The 24,205-nt window shown below is 51.6% G+C and overlaps 1 protein-coding gene across 2 annotated transcripts in view; it reads right to left on the bottom strand.

The window, feature by feature from the left end:
• Positions 1-5,720: 5,720 nt before the first annotated feature.
• Positions 5,721-24,205, bottom strand: part of LOC127223216 (nuclear factor of activated T-cells, cytoplasmic 2) — a 56,668-nt gene continuing 38,183 nt past the window's right edge. The window contains exons 7-8 of one of the 2 annotated variants that reach the window (XM_051185722.1): positions 15,755-15,840; positions 5,721-9,703 (exon numbers count right to left, since the gene is read on the bottom strand). In XM_051185722.1, the coding sequence (XP_051041679.1) occupies positions 15,797-15,840 (44 nt within the window). In that variant the 3' untranslated portion in view covers positions 5,721-9,703; positions 15,755-15,796. The remainder of the gene's footprint in view (positions 9,704-15,754; positions 15,841-24,205) is intronic. The other variant, XM_051185719.1, reaches the window with a different exon arrangement.

Genomic DNA, 24,205 nt, shown 5'->3' with positions numbered 1-24,205 from the left:
GTGGAGTGTCTGCCCAGCATGCATGAAGCCCAGGTTCGCCCCTTAGGACTGTGTGATGGTTGTGGTGTTACATATCTACAATCCCAGAACTGAAGGTAAAAGGATCAGGAGTTCGAGACCATCCTTAGCTACACAGTGAGTTTGAGGCTAGCCTGGGCTACAGGATGCTAGCTCAAAAAGAAAAAAAGGGGAATAAGAGGTGGGCCATTGGAGCAGGTGGGCGCGGCAGCGCGTAGTATTCTGCAGGAAGGCAACAAGGCAATTAAGGGGATTGCAACCCACACTGCTTTTGAAGGCAGAAGTAGCTGCTTGCTTGTCCTCTGAGAACATGAGAGGGTTGGGGAGAGAGGACTTGCTGGGGGTGGAGGGTTGTGGGAGACAGTTAGTTCATCTGGCAGACTGCTTTTGGCACCTTCCAGCCAGTTTCTTATGGAACACAGGTGTAGTTAAAAGAGGGCAGGGCCGAGTGAGGTGAGGAGGGAAGGGGAGAGTAGGGGGGGAGAGAGGAGGAGAAGGGAGGGGAGAGCCTCTGGAAGACTCCAGAGCAGAGGACAAGGAGGAGCGGCCTGTAGTTTTGCAGCCTGGTCAGGAGTTTGAAGGCAATGCTTCTCTGTAGCTTCCAGGGCTTGGAGCAGGAAGGGACAGCACACCGGGAGATGTAAGCAGTTGGGGTCACATGACAGCCCTGAAGCCTGCAGGTTCTCCTGGGAGACAGAGGTCCAGAGAAGCACTGAGTCAGGAAGGGCGGAAGGTCAGAGCATCACCAGCCCCAAGGCCGTGTGGACACTGGATCTGGACGGTGGACAGAACACCGTCAAGAGTTGGAGCTCCAAACGGAGAAGATGGAAACAAACTCCTCTGGCCTCCCTAGACTTTCTGCTGACATTGCGAGCTCTGGGAAGAATCCTCTGAAGCCTCCAAAGTGACCTTGGCGCACAATGAACGGGGAGACCCCTATGTCGTCTTCTGGCTGAGATCTGAGCACAGGCGTTCTGAGGAAGACGAGAAATGGAGAGTCGGGTGGGGTGTGTGTGGGAGGGGAGCACTCTGATGATGGGATCACCAAGCATCAAGCAAGAACGGAGCTGGAGGACGGACCCACGTGAGAATCATTAGGAAATAAGAGCAGAGGCCCAGTGGGAACAGACTGCAGTCCAGAAAGGAATGGGAGACAACCACCCCTCAGAGCCCCAGCCACCCTGGAACACTTCTGAGCTGGCAAAGATGACCCCCACACACACAAAGATGTCCCCCATAATCCCTGAAACCTGTGGATCCACGACCCTCCATATCAAGGGTTAGTAAGGATGACTACTGATTGCAGGTGAGTGGGGGTGGGTACCTAGGCTGCCCAGGTGAGCCCTGTGTGATCATAAGACAGTATCAGCAAAGGAGGTTCCACGAAGACCAGCTAATGAGCTGTAGTGCTGGCTTGGCAGATGGAGTAGGCTGGGGGCCTAAGCTGGAAGAGGCTGGGAAGAATCCTCCAGGGAGGTTCCAGGAGCACCCCAGTCTGCTGACCATCCCCGCGAACCCCACTTTGGACTTCTGACCTCTGCGTGGCTGTAAATTTTTGAGGCTTTAAGCATTAAATTTCCTACACTTGAGGTCTGTAAGGATGGGGGTGGGTGGGGTGGGGTGGCCTTGGGAGCCGGTGGGCTTCAGTTACAGAGGGGAGAGTGTGGGCTGTATGAGACTGGAGAGAAGAGGTGCAGATAGTGGGCTCTAAGGGACTCGTGGAAGCCAGAAAGCGGAACTTGATAGCCCACTATGAACAGAATAAAAAGTAAAGAAACAGGGCCAGACTGTGAGGAGATGGGAGGCCACGGTATCCAGGACCTCACATTTAGGCTCTTAAAGGACAGCCTGACCTAGTTTTGGCAGGTTGGGCCTCAGGAAGGGCCGGGATCACACAGAAGACCCCATGGTACTCAGACCATTGGCAGCAAGAGGGAGTCCTGGAGGTTTTGTGGCCTCACACCTTTCCTCAAATGGCCTGCAGTGGGCGCTGTGGAGCCCCGCAGCAGTCTCATCTCTCACCTTATCAAAAGTCCTCCTTGGGGAAGTTCCAGTTTCACATTTGTCTAGTAAACAGCAGCTGGCTGCCCGCCCTTCGTTTACCTGTCCCCTAGGAGTCATTGAGCTACAGCAGAGAGAGCTTTACAGGCAGGAGGGCCACAGGTGACTTACAGGCTGCCGGGAGCAGATGACGACTTGGCAGCTGGGGGACCCGAGGGAGTCATGTCATTATTGCTTTCTGCAGTGAAGGGAGCTGGCTCTTGCCAGAAAACAACCGCTGTGTAACCAGAAATGAATACACCAAGCCCTGTGGGGCCGGGAGAAGGCCTCTCTGGAGTCCACTGTTTGGTTTGAAAAAATGGGTTAAATATTAGGAAGTTATTAATTTTCCCGTAGCTGTCTGCCTCTTGTGCATGTCAGAGCTGGTGGTGTCTGTTCATTCACACACCCCGTCTCCCAGGGACCTACTGTGTGCTGGGCTTGGGGATGTTAGCCCTAAGCCAAGGCAAGCATTGTCCTTCTCTCCTGGGACAACCACTAGTTGTTTCCACAAACAGTGGGCTCAGCTTGGTGGGCTTCCCGTGGTTCCAGGTAGTCAGGTAGGAAGAGCCAGGTCTTTAAAGTGCTTCCGGAATTAGGAGGCGAGCACTTCTGGCACTAAGAAAGCAGACACTGAACTGGGGGGGGGGGGTCTGAGAGCAAGGGAGAAACGCTGTGAGTGGAGATGGCAGGCAGGGAAGGAGGCTGCCTGGAATCCAGACTTAAATGTGGAGAGCCACTGAGATGCTTTGCCCAGGGGCAGAATGGGATATGATGTGACAGTCTGACTCTGCTGTGTGCAAGGTGGGTGAGGAATGTCAGGCGAACTCAAGGATCCTGTGCAGCATCTAGGCAGAAGAGGGAAGGCCCATGGGCACAAAGGGAGAGGGTGACAAACACTTCAGGGACAGATCACAGAACCTGGTGACGTGTGGGAAATGGGGCTGTGGGAGACTCAGGGTGACTGCCACATTGTTCCTTAACTGCTTAGACCGTGTTGCTGCAGGCTGCTGGGGAAGCGAGGGGTGGAGACTGGGCATTGGGGAATCTCTGGCATGTTAACTAGAAATGCCTTGTGGTTGGCATAGTAAAGTCCCGCCGATGTACCATCATCAGGAATCTGTGAGGGGAAGGGGGGGGGGGGTTCTGTGCAACCCTGTCCAAGATGATCCTGGGAAGCCTGGCCTTGTGTGGCCTCGTGTCATTAGGAGCAAAGGCCATGAAACAGAACCTTAACCTTGTGGGTTTACTCTGCTCCTGGTGGGCCATTGAGGGAACTTGAGAAATCTGCATAGAGGCTGCGGTTCGCCGTCCTTCCCTGAAATCTGGCTAAGGACCAGACAGTACGGATGGCCCAGCAGTACTCTGATGGTTATGACGTGCTGTGCAATTTCAGAGTATAGAATTTGCAAGAAGGCATTCTTGGAGAGGGTGGGACAGGGCAGTCTCCTTGGCAGTGGGGTGGGGGTGGGGGTGGGGGTGGGGGGTATGCACTTCTGATCATTACCAGGAGGTGGCGGCAGGTGGGCTGAGAGAGTGGCCTTCTGGGAGGAAAGTTTTGTTCAAACTGATTCACGTTTGTACCACAAAATGTCATGAAGTTTGCAGGCTGGTCCTCTCTGCCTCACCATGTGTGTCTGTCTGTCTGTCTGTCTGTGGCCTTCACTTTCATTTATTAGTGACTCTTGTGGTCTCAGCCCTTCTCGATGTTTGAGACTCAAGCCAGGCCCTGTACTCCTTCTCGTTTATGACCCCAAAGAGGCTGTGCTGGCGTCTGTCCTACTCTCTCCGCTAGGTCTTCTGAAGTACCCACTTATCACCAACCCAGAGTTACGCTTTCCCCGACTGTAGAACTGCAGCCGGCTGCTGCATGTAGCAAGGGACCTTTGCAGACTCCTGTCACCCCCGTATGTCCCAACGTGTACTTTACATTGGGGAATTTTTGAAAAGTGGATAGACTCATTTCTGGCTCTTATGGTCTAGTTAAAAAACAAACCCAAACTTCTATTATGCTTTTCCAGACCTCACCGGTTAGATGAGGTCCTAGCAGGAGCTCAAGGCTCAACACCAAAGTACAAAATCTGTTTGGTGATGCTACAGGGAACCAATGGCAAATATAAACCAGTATCTATTAAGTTCCCGATACCCGGGAGGTGGCAACTATTGTCAGCATTTTGTATCTGGAGGAATGGGCCAAATTTATGTTTACCAAATGAAGTTTGCATGGCGATCCTTAGGTCTCAAATCCAGGACAAATGGTAACTGAGATGCCCACTTAACATATCAAACCGGGAGGACCTGGTTTTCCCAGTATCCTTGAGTCCTCACCTATTACAGGGTATGACTGGCATACCCTGCCCCTACCCAAACTTCTCCAGCCCGGGGCTGAGCTGCCCTTCCCTATGTAATCCAACCATGTTGGTTATCAGGCCCTTTGTGGTCCCCCCTCCAATCCTGGCCCCTTGTTCTGGCTCTCCCCTCCCCATCTCCTCACATGGCCCTGCTCAGGGTCAGGTTCACTCTTCCCGATGTCCCTGCGTCTGGCTGTGTCCCTGCGTCTGGCTGTCCTGTCCCTTTTCATTCAGAGCCGTAGAAGACAGGTCTGCTGCGGATGGGTGTATAGTCCTGCCCTCGTCTTTGGCTGCTGCTGCTGGCCTTTAGGAAATGCACGGAAGAGCTTCAGAAGCGAGGAAAGGAACACCAGTTGCCCACAGTTACACAAACATCATAACGGGCAGGGCCTGCTTGTGTGTGGTGCTGGGCAGGTACTGATTGTGTGTGGGGTGAGGGCGGGGGTCCTACCCATTCAAGTCACATGAGTGCATTTAAGTGGCACTCTGTAGATCCTGCCTCACAGGGTCCTACAAAAGTGGAATCCACACCAGCTACCACCATGCGCTCACTGGGAAACTTCTGGAATCTGGACCCCCAAGGTTGGGCAACTCTTTGGGGCTTCTGATCCAAGCCACTAGAGGGGCCTGAGGCCTTTTAGGGTAGGTGTTTGCAGCCACAAGGACCCATACAAGTTCCTGTCAGGGCAGGGATGGAGTCTAGAACATTCCAAGGGCAGATCACAGTTGAGTGAAGACTCTCTGAGGCACCAGTCCACAACCTTAGAGCAAAGCTTTCGAGGGTAGAAGACTTTAAGATTTAAGAAATAGCAGTTTCTTCTACCTCCTTTGGACGCTTTAACTGAGAGGAGAAAAGCCATTCTGAGGAGGAAGGCAGGTGGAAAGTCCTGGAACTTTCTGGAATTTATGCTTTCAGGGTTGGTAAAAGGTCCCCCCTCTCTTCTCTGGTAATTTTTTAGATGCTCAAACACAAAGCCCCAAGAGTCACCCCACTGTTTCCAAACGGCTACTGGCACTCTGGGACTCTGGGACTTTTTGGAAGCTGGCCCAAGGCTGACTCATAAATCTGTCCCTGCCTGTGACCCCCAAAAGAAGGGACCCAGAGGCAGATTACAGCAGAGCCTTGGGTAAAGAGGGTAGGTCAGATCTGAGCTGGCCACCTCATGGCTCTGTCATCTCGGCAAGTAGGCAGCAGGCTCTTCTGAGCCGGTAACTTTGTGCACGGACAAACCCTTCCTTGCTATCTGAACCCCACTTCTAAGGCTGCTGCAACCCCCCGCCCCCCCCAAAGAAGCAGATTGTACGCAGGGAAAAGTTGCTCTCAACTGTTTATTGCTAAGCTGTCATCATACAAGCCGTATAAAAATACTTTACATATAGCAAAAATAAACTACATGAAACTGGAGATTAAAATCGTTTTGCATAGGAATGCGATATATGCCCACTCCTCAAGCCCACCGGTATTCTTCCCAAACCCTGGTCTTCAGGCATCACTGGGGCAACCTCTGGGAGCTGGAGGATTGTGAGATGCCCTGTGAGGGCTGAGCGGTGACAGAGGTTCTCTGATAAGATGACTGGGTTGCTCCCACAGACCCGAATGCTGGGGCTCCTAGTCACACAGCCAGAGCACCAACTGCACCCAGCCCATCTAAAGTCTGAAAGGGCAGGGGGATTTATTCCTGTCTGCCCCAGGGGCTGCACAGAGACAGCAGCAACCTTTTGACACCCAGCACCACTCTGGGATCCCAGAGGGGCCTGCTCAGGGAAGCACTCCACGGCACTCGTCCATCACTAGAGTTAGCTGTAAACAAACTGGGTTAAGACAAGGATGGCGGCTGGATGTCAAGGCACGGGTAAGCTGGTCATAGGTGAAGGTGCTGTTGCCTCGTTTTAGCAGCTGGCTGAACTGCAGGGAAACTCTTCCGCTCTGCAGGGGGCTGGTTTGGGTCCATGGAGTTTGATGGCCAAGGTTGGGGGGTGCCGGCCACGGTGAGGGTGTTTCAGGTTCCTCAAGGTTGCCCTTCCAGCAAAGAGTTCAGGAATACTTATCCTAGCCTGGCCACCCCTGTGTCTTGTCTGGTGTGCCTAACGAACACTGTTGTTAATTAGCTCCCCTCCACAGTCTGTCAATGCTGAGCACTGCAGTGCAAGAACCAACCAACTCAGCCTCTCTTTGGTTCTGAGTGACAATCAAAACACATCGCTTCTGACCTGCCTGTGTGATGGTGCCACTGGTGGCTGAGGGTGGCTGATGGTGGTGGACGGTAGATGGCAAGACTATCGGATGTGAACAAACTATCCCAGGTCTTGGGAGGACCCAGCTCACTGCGTCCATGGCTACGATAAAAGGTGGCATCCTTCGGATGCTGCACGAGGGGTCACCTGTGATACTCCACATGGTTGTGTCAAGATCAGCCTGCCTGTAGGGTCTTGTCAGTCCATGAAAAGACAGGGTTCTGTGGCTTTAAATCAAAATCACCCACTAAACCCTTTGTGTACAATTCTCAGGGATGACCCAGGCTTGAGGATGAAGGAGTAGGTATCTTTCTCAAGCAAGAAAAAGATGTGCCCTCCTCCCAGTCCTCCTCCCTCTTGTCCCCAGGTCCTGACAGGGGCCCAAGGTGAGTCTTTGGATTTGTTTTTCTGGAATGAAAATAAATTTCAAGAACACACCATTTCTCTTACAGAAAATCAAGATATATATGTTTAAAAAAAAAAACCCTTAAGACGACATCTGGCCATTTATAAATATGTTCTAACTCCAACAGGGATACTTTGAGGGCAGATAAAACGCATCAAAATCCAGGAAAGAAAATTAAATTTAATACCATAGGAATCTGGGTGGATATGTCTACTCTCCAGCAACTTTGTCTTTGTACAGTGAGCAAGATGTGCGGAGTTTGGAGAGTTAAGTACCACAGTCAGCAAGATGGAACTGTCAGAGTGCCACACTAATGTCACCATGGATTTAACAAGGACACTTTTCTGCTTCGACCCTCCTGATCCACGTGTAACAGACACACCCACCTTCACTACTCAGGCATCTTTTTCTCCTTGACTTAGATCAGACAGCATCTTCCCACTCTGAAAACAGTTTATAGCAATCGCTCCCAGCGAAGTTTCCTCCTAACCTCTGTGCCTGACCAAACCTCCTTGACAGCTCTCTGCTGCTCATGCACTTTCTCTGGCCTGTCTGGGAACAAATGATACTTTCTCTCCTTGGCTTCCTGGTCTACTTGTTCATGAGAAGGCTTCTTAGACTATCCAGCTAAGATAGTCTAAAGGGAAGGATATTGTATGTGCTAGCATGCATGCTCAAGCGTGTGTGTGTGTGTGTGTGTGTGTGTGTGCGCGTGTGTGTGCGCGCGCACACACACACACACGCACGCACACACCAAGGTACAGGATTCTGAACTATGGGAAACCCTCTTGCTGACACAGAAGATTAATGGGAAATGAGTTAGCCCTTTTTCACCCTGTAGACAATGCAACTGAACTACTCACTACAATTGCAGGAAGGCACTTGGGTAAAACATTGAGATAACCCGAGGAAGGGACCGATTCCTCATGTGCAAACAGTGGCTTCCAGCCAGGGCAAGTGAGAACTATCTGTCACTAAACCCTTGTCACCCTTCCCCAGAGAAGCCGGTACTGCACCAGTGAACGGGCCAGCAGGGAAGCTCGCTTTGATTAGTAGGAAGTACTCAGAACCAGGGGCTGCTTGTGGACATTCTGGGTTCAAAGGAGAATTCTGCTCAGGTCTACGCTTGGGTAGGTCGTGGGGGGAAGCCAGGTACTACTGATAGGGGAAAGAAATACTAGACATCAGCAAAAAAGTCACTCTTTTTGTGCTCAAGCTAAACACTGGGCATGGGGTCTCTGTCTAGCCAAAGCTGGCCCAGCTCCCAAAGATTTACCTTCGGATGGCCTTGACAAAGCCAGAATGTAAGAAACCCATGATTGGTATGTAGCCGTTGTGGCTTGCTACTCGAGCCCTCTGCCTAGCAGACAGAGTTAAGAAAGTCACCTGACGTGCCTGCCCAACGTGTACAGGGTCACCTGTGGCGGACGAACGTGGAGAAAGCGACCTTGCTCATGATGAGAACTCTGCGAGAACGGAAAACACAAAACAAAGGAAGAGCGACATAATTGCCCCAGGGGAGGAAGACTGTGGAGGGCCGCAATGAACAAGTGTGGAGAACTCCACGGGACACACAAGCCGGCCAAGCAGGGCTAGATCCCACCAAGCACATGCTGGGGCACATCTGCCTGAGTTTCATGTGCAGCTCATGTGGCAGCGCCTTGGATTCTACACGGACTTTACACACATCCAGGTAAGAACCACAGGCTATGTCAGCGCTTTCCTGCTCGGTGTTTGGGGTGGGGGAGATTTCAACTCCTTTGTTCTGTTTGGTGGCAGTCATGACAAACACCAGCAGGGTTTGATTGGGGTGAGTGGCTTCAGCTCCATAACAGTCAATGCGAAGTCCTGGAAGGCTCTCCCAGCTCCTGGGTGGAGGAGGCTCTATCTGGGAGGAGGGTGGAGAGGAGCCTTTGGAAGCAAGTGATGCTCTCAACAGGCAGCCGGGGGCTGGACCCCACCAGAGGTCTGGTGCTGGCAGCAGGCTTAGGGAGCAGCTGGCTGAGAGGGCCCAGCCTGCGGACTCCTTGGTTGGCTCTTTGAAGCAGAGAAAAACAAAACCAAGCCCCAGAAGCAGGCAGGCAAGTACACATGTTATAACTTAAGGCTGAGAAGCTGGAACAGGTGGTCCTGTCAGGGCAAGGCAGTTTGGCTTTGGAAAGAAAACTTAAAATACAGCCCAGCCCCGGCCCAGCTGGGACAGAGATGATGATCCTACAGAGACCTGGAGTTTGAGAGCCCACAAGTTGGGCTCTTGGGCCATGTTCTTTTGGTTGATCTGTCTAAACACTCTTCGAGCGAGTTAGGAGTCATGCCTGTGGGCTGGGGTTCTATCGAAGCTCCCCAGTTCTCTCCCCCAGCCCAGCCTCTGGGTCTCCGACAAGCTCAGCTTCCTGGTGAGTTGAGAATGGGACTTTGGTCAGCAGGCAGTTGCTTTTTCATCCAATCACCATGGACCTCAGCTGAGATGATCTTTGAGAGACAGCAGGCTCCTACACCAACGGCCTGTGCTGCGTGCACACAGTATTCCAGTCAGAGAAGGCAGGGGGAGACAGAAGGGGTCCAAGGTAGAAGGTGTCTTGCGATAATGGCTGTTTCTAGGTCTGATTTTGTGGGGGAGGTCCTGAAAACTCTTTCCTGATGATTTCATTAACTAGAAAGGGAGACAGAATGAAAAAGACACATGTCACCCAAAATGAGATGTCACCCAAACCAGGCATCCGGTTAGATGCTACTTTCTGTGCTTTTCCTTGTGGAGGTCGTTTAACCACTTTGACATAAATGCCCGCCAATGTCACTGCCCCTACCCAAGTTCCCCAGGCTGACTGCCCACATGGTAATGTGTTCTGCTGCCCCTTTTCTGTCCTTTAGCTGGTGTACTTAAGCCACTGTGTGTCTACCAAGCCGCCTCTGGGACTATCGTGTCCTCAAAGTACCTAGAATGTGATCCAAAAAACAAAACCCTTAGAACCCCAAACTCAGGGCCCCTTAAAAAGACAACAGGGTGCTGGGGGAGGGGGAGGGGGTAGGTTCATAGTCATAGCTCACTGGCTGCCCACTTAAATAAAATTTCCTTTTTGGGTTTTAAAGACAGGGTTTCTTTATGTAGCCTTGGCTGTCCTCCAACTAGGAACACTCTCTGTGGACCAGGCTGGCCTCAAACTCAAAGATCCGCCTGCCTCTGCTTCCTGAGTGCTGGGATTAAAGGCATGTGCCACCACTGTTTGGCCACAATCCTTCCTTCCTTCCTTCCTTCCTTCCTTCCTTCCTTCCTTCCTTCCTTCCTTCCTTCCTCTTTCTTTCTTTCTTTTTAAAAATAAGCACCACCAGGGGTCTTGAGGATTGTGTTTCAAGGCTCCAGGAGTGGAAGGGGTCCTTGCAGGAGCTTGGGAATCAGTCACCTTCCCTGTAAATGTGTGGTTCCAACAGGAACTGTGGGTGTGGCACAGCCACTGCCATGTAGAAGCTATCTGCCCTGTGGCAGCTGTGCAGCTCATCTGAGGTGTGAGTTACTGGACTGGGGTGGGATGATCTAGCCACAGGCTTCCCTTAGCTATCCCCAGAGATCAGCGGCTCTCATCACCAGCACACACACAGGAGGCTGCAGAGCCAGTCCCCACAACAGTGTACACCTTCAGCAACATTTTGTCAGCTGAACCCAGGGTGGAAAGGAGACTTCTCCCTTCAGCCTCCTCTCAGCCTCCCCTCGGCCTCCCCTCAGCCTCCCTGGTTTCTGGTCTGAACTGTTTTCTGAGTGGTAGAGATGGAAACTGGGATGGGGAGGGGTTGGGGGTGGGGGAGCAGAGGAACTGCAGAGTGGAGACCTTCCTCATTCCAGACTCTCCGCAGTCTGGATGTGCTTTGTCCTGGGAAGCCCCTGCCTGGGTGAGTCTGTGACCCCATGTCAACAGGAATGGGGAAAGGTAGAGTTTTAACGAACGGGTTAACCCAGAATTGTCTCTGAGCTGAATTGGCCATGTGACTCGACTGGCTCTGTGATTTGGGCTCTCTCTAGAGTGGGAATCACAGACGTACATTCCCTTTAGGATCCGTCTGCTTCCTTTAACTGGTGTGTTGGGGTGAGGTAATGGATGTGTCAAGGCATGTAAGTGGAGGTCAGAGGACAACCTGGTCTGTCCTCTCCTTCCACCATGCGGTTCTCAAAGATAAACCAAGTATCTTCACCCACTGAGCCATCTCACTGGCTGCTTTTGCTTTAAAAAAAAAAAAAAGTACTTTTGAGGCGGGGTCTTGACATGTAGTCTAGGCCACATGATGTAGACCAGGCTGGCCCTGAACTGACAGGCAATCCTCAATCCTCCTGCCTCTGTCTCCCCAGTGCTGAGACCATAGGCATGCACTGCTATGCATGGCTGTGAGGATGTCAACTGTGGGGTGGGTAATAGCACCAAGCCTGCTGCGTGGTAGTTGACAGCCATCAACAGTCACAGTCAGGAGCACACTGGTGTACCCACAGTGCTTTGCATGAGAAGGTTGGGCTCAGCACTGTTGTCAGGCACGTGCTAGAGTCAGAGGGTCAGAATATCATTTCTGATGTGACTTGATAGTGGCTTTACTGATAAAACCATTCTGTGCCTCAGTTTCTCAACCTGTAACTTGGTCCAAAAATATTACTATTTCCTAGTGCTGTGAGCACGACATCATCAAGTTAGTGGCCACAGCGCCCAGGACAGAACATGTGTGGGCCTGCAGAGCAGAGCACTAGATGCCAGGTATGCCCAAGCGTGAGCCCTGGAGCCCATCGCAACAAACTCTTCTGAGATGATAAATAGCTGTTAACGGGGTCTCGGGGCTGGACTCCTACGGTTAGCTGACTGGGACCACGTGTGCACCATGTACTGTAAACCATGTTCCAGGTACCAGCTCACTCACTGGGGCCCAAAACGGGAAACTGAAGGAAGGATGCCAACCTCAACAGTGCTGTCATCCCCCTCTGGGGGATGGAACGGAAACTAGAAGCAGAACAGGGACCAGCAGCTCCCAGGAAGCTTTTCAAAGTTGCAATCCTATAGGCCTTCCTTGTCTGCTCGGCCTCTGAGGTAGGAGTGATCCACCCCTCATGGAAACTTCCCACAAGCCGGGTTTGCTAAAATAGCTGATAGATACCGCACTGGGTACCACAGGCCCTCACACAGGGTCATCTCCCTCTGAGGAACACAGGCCTGGGAGGCTAGATGATCTCTCAGGAGCCAGAGAGAGGCGGTGTGGCCCTCTGAGTTGAGTGTTTCCTACTAGCTGAAAACTACCTTCCAACCACATGTGGAACACTCGGTGATGGTGGGTGAGGCTGTTGCCAGATTGAACCACATCCAGCAACTTCTATGGTGGCAACTTTTTTTCTCTCCCCCCTTTCTGAAATCCTACTTGTACCCCTGTTTGCAGGGGAGAAAGTTCTAGAACACATACCAACCAGATGATGGCAATTGCATTATTCTGTGTCAGGCTAAAAGTCAGGCTTCAAGTTCTGAGGGGCTCTGCTCTACCTGTCCACCCAGGTGTCCCCTTGCAGGCCGCTAGGCTCGGTGACGGGCTACTACCCTCTGAATGGAGCCCATAATGCCCACCGTGGCTATCTGCCCTTTGTCTTCCCCCATGAGGAGGGAGTCCAACTCGGCTCCTATCACTCTCTCCTTCCTTTCCTATCCACCTTTCTCACTCTCTTCCATCTGTACCCAAAACCGACTCCTGCTCTGGGCCAATGCCCTACCTGCTTTGCTCTCTGGAGCTCCCCCCCCCCCCGACCCTGTGTACTCACTTCTGCTCTCTGAGCACACACGACCCTGGCTTCCACCTTCCTATTCACGCCACCAGCAAACCCCTGACCCCGTGTCCCCACCAGGCCAATGCCATCCCTGCCTCGTCTAACGTTTGTGTCTTCTGCCCATGATAGCCACGGCTCATACATAGGCTCCCACCAGCTGGCTGTGCCGGCTCTTCTGTACCCTTCCTCTCGGTGCGTGCTCACGTGCCTGGCTGCATCCTGTGCCCCAGACGTAGGCAGTACCCGGTAATGACATGGGGACACAGATCTCAGAAAGAGCTAGACACACTGCAGATTCCATGTCAGCTGGGTATGGCTCCCAGGGTGACACAGAGGTCTGAGCCTGACCCGGCCCCTTTTATTCATCCCGTAATTCCTCTGAATATCTGCCAGCTTCTCTTCCTGCCTTGGTTCATGAGTCTCCATAAACCCCATCCACTTTCAACTCTAACTTCCTGTCTACCCTGGTTCCAACAGTACCTGTTCCCACCCCCACACAACACCCCAGCAGTCAGTGTGGAATCCATAAGTCTCACAGAATTGTGCCGTGTGTAGGACCATACGCACAGCTGGTGTTTGGGGTGGCTATTATCGGCCTAGAAATTTTACCTATAAAAGAATGGCCCATGCAGGGTTTCTGAGGATGACGGGACTATTCCCGCCTCAGCCCTAGTAACGTGGTTATGCTGTTGATAGATGCTGTAGAGACTGGAGGTCTCTTGTTGCAGCCGGCAGTCTGCAGACTACATGCTGGCCAAGAAATTGTTCCGTGAGGTTCAATATTTACCACGTTTTGTTTCTGGAGACCCAGAACCATCACTGTTTTGTGCAGGAAAAGGACGTATTTTCTGTGTTATATTTGATCTAAGCCTAGGACAGGGTGAGGGACCACCTTGCCACAGTGCTGCCAACCCCATTAGGGACAGGGCTGAGGATGAATGTGTCTCTAACTTCAGTGTGACCCCCCAAGGTTGCCACGGGGAAACAGAAGATGTTCAGATTGTAAATGCATCAAAATTATAGCATCTTTCATTATTAGAGGCAATTATTCATATAAGAGGTACTATAGCTCTGAGAATATGAATCAATGAAAATGGTTACAGACCATATTGAAAGGGCAATGCCAGGGACCAACAGGCTCTTTTGGTTAAAAACTAGGTACTACTTTCAGATTTGTGGGTGCTGGGGCCTCAGTTTTTGAGACACTATAGACAAATCAACATGAATGTGTCTCAATAAAACTTTATTGACAAAACAGGACAGGGGATTAGATCAAGCCTCACCATCATAGTTTGCCAATGGCAGAGAGGTAAAGGGTATTTTCTTTGCCAACTTTGGGGTTCATCAATCTGGGGAAGCCAGAGACTCAACTATTATTACTTAAGAATTGGTCTGGGTTTGTTTAGCGGTAACACCCTAGTGGCTAAAATGGACTTGTCCTGGGGACTTGTTAGACAAGGGACTCTCAGGGGTTCTTCCTACAGCCCCCCCCCACCTTAGCTGCTGACCCCAGAACGGCAGCTGCAGGGAGGAGCTAACAGGCCTCGCTGCTTCTCTTTCTAACCTCAACTGTGTTTTCTGCTGTCTGGCCACAGCCAGAGTCCCCCCTCCCCCCATAGCCAGGACAGGCCTGGAATGCCCCCACCCTGGATCCTCTGCTGACCAGGTCAGGTGGGCATCACATCTGCTGATGTAGGAGAAGCTCCTGGGAGAGTGTCCTCTAGGGCCAAGGACCAGCTCCACACCCAAGGACTGGGCTTTCCCTCAGATGTCACCTGAGGATGTAATTATGGGGCTGGCTTTGTGTAGAAATCTCCTTGCATCTTTTCTTGGCCCCCTTCCTGAGCTCTGGATACCTAAGACCACTAAAGGACTTTCTAGGCCATAGCCAGGCCATCTATACAGGCTCAGTAGAAAAGACAAAATCCCACGATCGGTCAGTCTGGGTCAGAAGGAGGCTGATGACTGGGACATTTGCCAAATTCCCAGGCCCAAGAACCACCATGTATCTTTGGGGGCCTGACAGGGACTTGGCTCTCCACATGAAACATTTTATCAGCCCAATTCCTGGGCCATGGCAAATGCTCAGCAGTGGATCAGCCCTTGACCACAGCAAAGTTTGAATCCCTGTTGTTGGATGAGCTGAGTACCTGGCCTTCCCAGGAAGGGTGCATTGTAGTGTAGGGATGCTTTTATCCCTTGTTTTGGGAGAAGTAGGGGTTCTAAGCTGCCAGCTCATTTGTACATACTGCAGGCATGGCTTTTTCTCACTGTTTTTTACTGGGATTTTTAGTGTGATTCTGCCAAGGGCAGACAGTAAGGCAGCTGGCTGCTTTCACTGAGCCATGGCCCAGCACCCCAACAATGTCAACTTAATTTCTGTCCCAGAGAGCTCAGTGGGCCAGCTGCAAAGTCAGGCTAATCACATGGCAGAGACATGGGAAAGTCATCACTGCCTTCTTAACCCATGGGGACTGTATTGTCAAAGAGCCTCCCAAGCTTGCCCTATCCAGTCTGATTTGGTCACCGGCCACCCGACCCTTCTATTGGCCCCAGAGATCAAAGCAAGCTAAGTTGGATGCAGAGGGGGAAGCCAAGAGAGGGCATTTGTATACTATAGAGAGCCACACACACTCTCCTGGTCATGGGGTCTCCTGGTCAGTTTCCTAGGGCTCTACTCAATACAGAACCCCAACTCCTGTAGGGTACAGGGTCCCCCAGACAGCATGCAAACCCTTGCATCCACCCCCACCTCACAGACTGAGAATCTTGAGGCTGTCTAGCCCTTGAGAGTGGGATCCACAAGGACGGTTGGCCAAGAAGCAGAGGGCCTTGGGGTTGGCACATTCTCTGACTTAACCATGAACTGGAGGTAAGCAAACACAGCTGGTGACCCCAGGGAGAAGTAGAAGAATCCGTTACCTTTCACTTTGATTTCTCGGATCAAAGACCAGTCACTCGGTCTCATAATATGTTTTGTATCCAGCTAAGGTGTGTGTCTATCAGCTCTGAAAAAGACGTGCAAAACCATTTTTGAGAAGAAAGGAAAAGTTACCTTTGAACTCTATCATACTTCGAATTTGTTTCTAGCTACACAACCCAGAACAGAACTTCACCCTCAGACTAGAGTGTCAGGCCAACTCTGTATTAACTTCCTGGCTTGAGTGAACCCAACAACTGGGGTCAGGACCACTGAGCCGTGGGACTTCATGCAGAGAGGGGGTGGTCCCTGAGGCAAAAATCCATCAGCAAGATGAGGGCTATGTATGTGTCTAAGCAGCCCCGAAGGCCTCTCCCCAGTCTCTGTGGCCACCATGGAGATAAAGTTCCCCTAGATCCTAAAGAAGAGGAATCCCGGGAGGGACCCATCTACTATGACATAACCCCTCAGAGGTCATGTGCTTTCCTAAAAAGTTCCCCCAAAGTTAACTCTCTTGAAAGCCTCTTGCCCCTCAGCAATGAAGACACCTGAAGGGTGTCATGAGGGGGTGTCATTATAAAAACCCATCGGTTGTCTTTTCTCTTCCACTTGGATGGAGCTTCTTGCCGCTCAAGCTTTCAGAGCCCTCGTCATGTCCCCTCTGGAGGGTACAGAAGGCCTGAGCTTCCTTTGATGCTGGTCTTCAGTTGGGGGTGGGACAGGGGAACTTGAATCCAATCTCAAGGAGAGTCAGGACAGCCCTCTCATCCCGGGGGAGGGTGTTGTTCTCAGCTTGTACACGCCAGGCCTGAACTTCTGGCCAGGCTGGGGTTGGTCTCAGGCTGACCTGGGACTATAAGGCACATGTTGTCTACCTGCTCTCACGGTGACAGTAAGATGTGGGGGCCCTGCCTTTCCTAGTCTCTCCGGAGACACACATGGCTGCTCTCCGGTGTTCCAAGAACATCAGTCCTCAAGGCAGCTGTCTGGCTCTGCACTCTGTCAGCGCCTCCAAAATCCAGAGCAGGGGTGGTCAGGCCAGTCCTTCTGCAGCAACAGCCACATTAGGGTTTTAACCTCAGGCCAGCACCCCTGAACTGCAGTTAAGAGGTCTACTGTAATGCTCAAACTTTACATGGCTCAAATTAGTTTCCATGGACCCAAAAGCTGGCACTTCTCCAAAATCTCCAATTCCCATCATTCCCCATATATGATTCCCATTTACTTTCTTTTTCTTTTCAGACTGTCATATAGCTAAGGATGACCCTGAACTTCTGATCCACCTACAGGCATGTACCAACATGTCTGGTATATGTGAAGCCTAACCCACGGCTTGCCAAGCAAGCATACTACCACCTGAGCTACGGGGCCAGCCTTGTTCCCCGTGGTAAATACAGATGGCCTCCCCAGCATTCGCCGACACCTTCTCACGGCTTATGTTCCCTCTCTACACAGATGCTTCTGTGTCTAACTGCCCTTCCATGGCCTCAGCCTCTAGCTTAGGTTCCTGCTGTCAGCAGGATGACGTACCCCTCCCTCACTTGCTGCTCCCAGAAAAACAGCTCAGAAATGCCACGTGGCTAAGGGTTTCAGGGTGTCCCCATTAACGCCAAACTCAGCAGCCCTGAGGGGATAGTAGTCTCACACACATGGGTTCAAGGCCAGAGCACTGTACCACCGAGTGCTGTAGTCAGAGGTCCTGCCTGCCCTGCCTCCATGGACTCAAAAGCTGGTACCAAAGAAGGGGAGTCTGTGACGCAAAAAGGCAGCGTCCCCTGTGTGTGAGCAGAGCTGCTGCACCTCTTCCTGTCAGTGATGAGGTTCCTCAGCTGCTCTTGGTGGAAGCCAGAGGCGTGAAGCCAGAGGCAGGGCCTCTCTCAGTCGGAGGCTCAACTTCCATTTAGGCCTTCCCAAATATAAAAGACCTTTAGGAAACACTGAGTAAGGATGCTGACCACCTCTGGAAGCTTCTGGAATAAAAGCACAATGGCAGCCAGATTCTCACATGGCCTCTCATATGAACACCTCTGTGGCACGTAGCATGTGCTTGGCAATTGGCATGTGCTCAGCACTGCTACCTATGGTCTCCTAACAAAGAGAAGGGGGGAGTCTCAAACCCTCTAACAACTTGGGCTACCATTCTGTCTCCCTGCATGCTCCAACAGGAAGTAGGTTATGTGGACCCCTGTGAGGGCTCTGGCCAGATGCTGGGAATGTGGAGATGGACATCAAGAGGCTTGTGTAAGAGCTCCATGCTGCTGAGGCTAAGGCACCCTCCACATCTGCCCCAGAGCCATTGGTCCTAGACTCACTGCCCTCTTTGGGGTCTCCTACAAGGCCACAGCTGGAAGCCTAAACAGGACACCGCACTTCTGCCATGGGCACTGTGATTGGCCAAGAACTGATTACCATGAACACATGAGGGGTTACCAGAGTCCAGGATCTGCTCTCTGGCTGGCTTCTTGACTCCTGAGGTCACAAGCACACCTGGGTAGAAGTCCCAGCGCATGTTAGAAAGTGCTGTGTGTTTGTGAGTTGTGGGGCCAAAGGGACACAGAGGCAGGTCAAGGGCATGATGGTCCTAGTGTTCCAGTGGGTCAGTAAAGAGCCTGCTAGGATATCAGCACATCCCACATGCAGAGCTCTGTACATGGACTTGAAGCCCTGGAAGAAATCCCAGAAAGTGTAGCCTATTCATCCATGAAGTCAAGACCTGGGCTGAGCGGCCCCCTCGGCAAGGTTCTATCCCCTGCTCAGCAGAATGTCTCCTGAGCCACGCCTCTCCTGTCAATCAAGCATAGTGGAAAGGCTGCTGAACAGAGCAGTGAGCATGTGCCAGCTTCCTCCCCCTTCTGCATGCTCACGGTGGCCTGCCCCAGACAGGCTGTAAAGCAAGGGTTAACATCAAGGCTGATGGGAGACTCTGTGAGTGGAGTTCAGGAAACAGCCATCCAAACCCACAGCAGCTGTGACCACAAATGAGATGAAGAAGTAGCTAATTGTTTGGGAAACCATGAATCTCATTAGGCTCGAAAGGCTTAGTCAAAGGCTACTTTGCAACTTCTGAGATTGTCTGTGCCTGCAAGGTGGGATGGAGGGCAGATCAGCTCTCCCGCTGGAGTAGCGGGTGGGAACAGAGGCAGCAAGGATGGCTTCCCCCACAGCCCCTGTTCTCACATCAAAGGTCACATGATGCCACCCTCACTGTGGACGAGATTCCCCAACTCCTGACCAGACTTCAAGAGGCCTTACCATCGTATGCCAAATAACTGAGTAGTTTCTAACCCTCCCATAAATTCCCCTTCTAGACACTTGTAGGTCCTGCCGCAATTGCCACCACTTGCTCTCAGAGTCCCCAACACAGGAACCTACACATGTATCTGTGTACTTCCAGGGTAAGCCCACGTCCTGTGCACAGACACCCAGGCTGTGCTGCACTCTCTGCCACCACATCCGCTCTGTGTTCTGGGCATTTACGGTCTCCCCTTACCCCAGACGACTCCAGGCACATGTGCCTCCCTCCTGCATTGCAGACTCGTTACCTGCCTGGAAAGAAGACCCTTAGGATCCACGCAAGGCCCAGACCTGTCGCAAGTCTCTAAGGAGAGCTGTTGGCCCAGCTGTAGTACTTATGAGTCAGAGGTCCCCTGCTGTGGCCGGTACAGTATGCACACATGTCTTTGCTTTGTTCAGAGTCCAACCTGCGGTCCTCGCTGTGGACCGAATGCTCTCTGATTCCCAAGTTGGTACTGTGAGCCTTTAGCCCCTGTGTGATGGGGTTTGAAGATGTAATCCTACGGTCTGGGGATGAAGTTAAGGGATCGAGAGCTTCCCTCACACACACAAGACCCTAGGTCCAATGTGAAGCCTCAGAATACAAGTTGGGGCTGACATGAGGGAGCAATGCCTTCCCAAGGGCTCCAGGGGCATCTGTGTGCCTTTCTTACAGACACAGCGGAAAGTTTATCTGCGGCTAACAGAGCCCATCACAGAGCTGTCCACACCAGCATCCTGATCTCGAGCATTCAGACTCCAGAACTGTGAGGAGACAGATGTCTGTGAGGTCTTGTCACACAGCCTGACTGACTGCTACAGTCTCAAGAGACCTGGTTTGCCCAAGGAATTCCTCCATGATGTCCTGGCCATGCTCTCTGAAAGGCATCAAGATGAAGGGACTGCCCTCCCAAGACCACAGGGCTGGCCTGTGACAAGGTTTATCCAAAGAGCAGGGGCTGCTGCCATCTCGTATCACCTGTGTGCATCCTTGCCCATCTCCCCCTTCCTCTGCCCCTGGCATCTTCACAGGCCTCCAAGTCTCTCCAGCTAGCTGCCTCCCTTCACAGCTGCCCTTCCTACTCAGCCATTATACCCCCAGGAAGGTAATAACTGCTCAGTACAGGGCCACACGAAGGGGGAAGGGATACGTAATTTAGGACAAGAATCAGAGGGAGATACAGTTTACAGCCAGTGTGCTGGGGTCCAAAGCTCTGCCCTGTCCTTTCATGGGCAGAGCCCATGCCTCCTCTATAAAGGTAACAGCAGTCCTCCCAAACTTCACGCTTTGGAGGCATCAGTGGTGGCACCCGGGACCCAGCCAGCACGCTGTCACAGTCACGGGGTGGGGTATCTTCTCAGTCTCCTCACCAGTAACACGGGAACCTGTGCACAAGATGGCACCTCTCAGCCTACATCCGTCTCACGTGGGTCCTCTTCCTTCAGAGGGGGAGGGTCAGAATCACAAATCACATCCTGCCCTCACAGAGCACCAGCTGCCTCAGGCTGACTACGTGTGGAACAGAATTCTGAGTCACTCAGAGCTGCAAACCAGAGACCTCAGGGAAGCTAGCCCCAGCAGCAGCCAGCAGCCAGCAATGCAAGGCCTCAGGGCTTCTGAGAAAAGTGCCTTGCTCCAAACTGTCCCCAGTTCTCAGGATGAGTAAAGCCAACAGTTCTGAGCCTCCAATTTCAAGCGAGGAAGAGGTGCTAGCCAGGCAATGGCAAGTTTCTGGGTGGGGGTGGGTGGAGCAGTTTGCACCAAGCCCCAAGGTGGTGAAGAAACCACCTACCTTCGGCTGTGCCCTAGAGAGAAGTTCATCAGCAAGGCCCAAGTGACACAGGACAGTGCTGTGGGACCGACCCTCTGACCCCAGTACCCTCATCTCTTACCTACCCATGCCCACCAGGCACCTAAGTGGGCAGTGTTTTCAATAACCTAGAGCTCTGTCCAGGGGCTGTGTGTCAGGGGTACACAGGAGATGCCACCAGGAGATGGGTGGCTGGCCAGTCAAGCTTGCCTTTGGAGTACCTACAGAAGCACAGCATACAGGTCTTGTGCAGGTTTTATACTTGGATACATGTCATCCCACTTCGTCCCATCCAAGACACATTGGCAGGAACCAGTGTGCAGACACCTGACTCTGGATGACCCTGAGAACATGGCTAGTAACACAGTCTTCTGGAAGGTAGGTCCTACTAGTGTTGTCTCCACCCACAGGGACTTCGTGGTGTGTGTGTGTGTGTGTGTGTGTGTGTGTGTGTGTGTGTGGTGCACATGTGTGCTAATGGGTATTTGCATGTGTGTGTGCACACACGTGCAGGTGCATGTGGAGGTCAGAGGTGAACCTCTGGCATTGATGCTCAGGGCTGTCCTTCTTAGATGCCTCCTGGTCATAAGGCAAGGACATTGACTTGACCTTTGAGCACCATTCCTCTGCCTGACAAGATCTTTTCCTTAACTGTGCTTAGAGTCCATGATCTAAGCTTGACCTAAAATTCAGAGAGCTGACTTAATAGAAGGTTACAATACACAAAAAGAGCACAGAAGATGGCCAACTGGTTCCTGGACCTACACATCACCACAGCTTATGTACCATACCCCATAAACAGTTGACACAAGTGTGTCATGGCAAGACAGAAACTGACAGGGGACAAAGCCCAGGAAGAGCCATGCTCTGGTGTGAGGAAGCCACTGACAGCCCTCGTGGGCCATGGGCCCATGAGGTAGAGTTGGCAGCTCAGCAGGTGGGACTATGGGCGATTAACTCAGAAAACCATGGCCCTGAAAGTCAATCCCAAGTAAAACTGTGCAGGGTGATGGCAGGGCTCCTATGCCCAGAGGGTGGCACAGTGGACCCTCTTAATGTCAGGGGACAAAGACCCCTTCATTGGCCCTGAAACCTGGAGAACTCAGAACCCCTGGGGGGTTGTAAAGGCATGGCCTGCAGTCGAACAGTGCTGACCCTGCAGGACGGAGTGAAACCCTGCATGCCTTTTAAGCTCTGGGTGACACTCTTCTGCCAGCTGGTGACAGTGTGGCGAGGATTATCAGAGTCACATTAAGTGCACATCTTTCAGAAATGAATTTAGCTAAAGAGAACTCAGAACCGTTCGCCAAAAGACACTATTTCCCATACACCAGTTAAGCAAACAAAGGGAAAGGTGTGAGGCTGGAGAGGTGGCTCAACGGTTCAGAGTGTGTACAGCTCTTCCAAAAGACCTGCATTTGGTTCCCAGTCCCCCTTTGGGCCTCTCACAACCTCCTGTAACTCCAGCTCCAGGGATTCTGATGCCCTCTTCTGGCTCCTGTGGGTACCTGCACTCATGTGCACAAACGAACCCATATAGACACAAAGTATCAACAAGAAATGGAAAGGCAAATCGGTGGCCTCTGTGACAGGGGAGAGCAGGGAATGACTTGGATTACTGATGCAACCACATCACAAGACACCCTATTTCCAGTGCTGGAAACTTGCACATAACCCAGCAACTCCACAGGCAGGTTCCACCTGAGATATAACTCCGGGCACACATGCCAGGAGGAAAAGAAAATCCCAGACAACAAGAACAGCAGCAGAGTAGGTAAGTAAGCACTGTGGTGGAATACTACAAGGTTGGAAAAAAAGGGGGTGATTGTAGCAACAAGTAAGCCATAGTCACCTAAGGTGGAAAGCGAAAGCAAATTCCAGGAAACTCTGAGGCAAAGCCAGCTTTGCAGGAGTATTCTCAGGCGGACAACCAAGTGCACAGTTCAGACAGCTGACTAGAAACAAAAGGAAACTACTAGCATGGAATTCAGGGAGCCATGTGTTTAAGAAGACACACAGAATCCAGGCACCATGCTTGCCCGAAGCCCAGGAGCTGCCACTCTGATGAGGCACCCTGGACACCATCATGGCTGAATTGGAGACAGCCACTCACTGATAATACCACACACAGATCCTCCAGTTAGGAACAAAACGCAGACCCTGGGAGACTGTACAGCACAGCTACGTCTTATAGAGCATGAGACGTCACAGAGTGTGACAGAGTGGAGACTGCATGGAAAGTGGCTGGAGTCCGCACTCTGCTTGGACCCAGGGTGAAATACACTTCACACATACTACAATGGAACTAACATATATAAAATACATACCCTTGAGTAGATAGATAATATATTCTATAAATGTCTTATCTATAACGAGCATTTACAGAACAATTGAAACTGTGAACACTGCATCTTATGTGATTAAAATTTTCTCACTTTTAGGGATGGCAATGGTAACAGTAGGGATTTTTTTTTTTAAGTCCTTAGTTTTTGGACACTAGGTCAGGTAGCCCAGGCTAGCCTCAGGCTCCTTCTGTAAACCAAGGATGATGCTGAACTCCTGCTTCACCTGCCCCTACCTCACCAGTGCTGGGATGATTGGCATGCCCCATCATGCTTGCCATATGGTGCTGAGACGGAACCCAGGGTTCCTCACACTCTGCTGACTGAGCCACATCCCCGGGCTCTTTTAGAGTCATGGCTGAAGGGGTTCTAGCCAGCCAGCCTTCTCTAAACAATCAGAGGGTCCCAAAGGTCAGAGGAACTCCAGTTCAAATTTGCCCTCAAGGAGTATCAATAGGGAGTATGTAATTTTGATTCTTATTTGTTCATAAAATTAATAAAACATGCAAGCCTTAGTCTACACATAGGATTCTTTCCTCTCTGATGCCTCAGGCACATGGCTAAGCAGAGGAAGACAGGATAGGAAGTCCTTATTTAGATCCAACCGATGACAGGAACAAAAGGACCTGCTCAAATCGGCCATTCAAACCTTAAAACATCAATTATGTTAAGGCCATGAGTTCATAATGGCTCCAAATAAGTTGCACTCACACAACTCCAATTGATCACCAGGGAAGGATGTTAATAGACTGACCTATTATTTGTAAAGTAGTGAATAATGGGGAAGAATTAGGGCATTCATCTGGCTTTCCCATCTATCTGAATTCTCCCATTGTGGGCGCAGGGAAGTTTCCCTTTAGAGCTGTTTTCCAGCTTACTGGAGAGGAAGGGATGGCTGGGTGGGAACAGAGTGTCACCCAGCACAGTCAGTGTACTGGGGGATCTGTGGGGGCTGGATAGGAACAGAGCATCACTCAGTGCAGCAATAAGCATCCTGGGGATGTGTGGGGTGAAGCATTCCCTAGCA

This window comes from Phodopus roborovskii, unplaced genomic scaffold, assembly GCF_943737965.1.
Source record: "Phodopus roborovskii unplaced genomic scaffold, PHOROB, whole genome shotgun sequence".
In the NCBI taxonomy this organism is placed as follows: domain Eukaryota; kingdom Metazoa; phylum Chordata; class Mammalia; order Rodentia; family Cricetidae; genus Phodopus; species Phodopus roborovskii.
The sequence above is the reverse complement of the archived record's forward strand: the minus strand, read 5'-3'. Positions and strand labels throughout refer to the sequence as shown.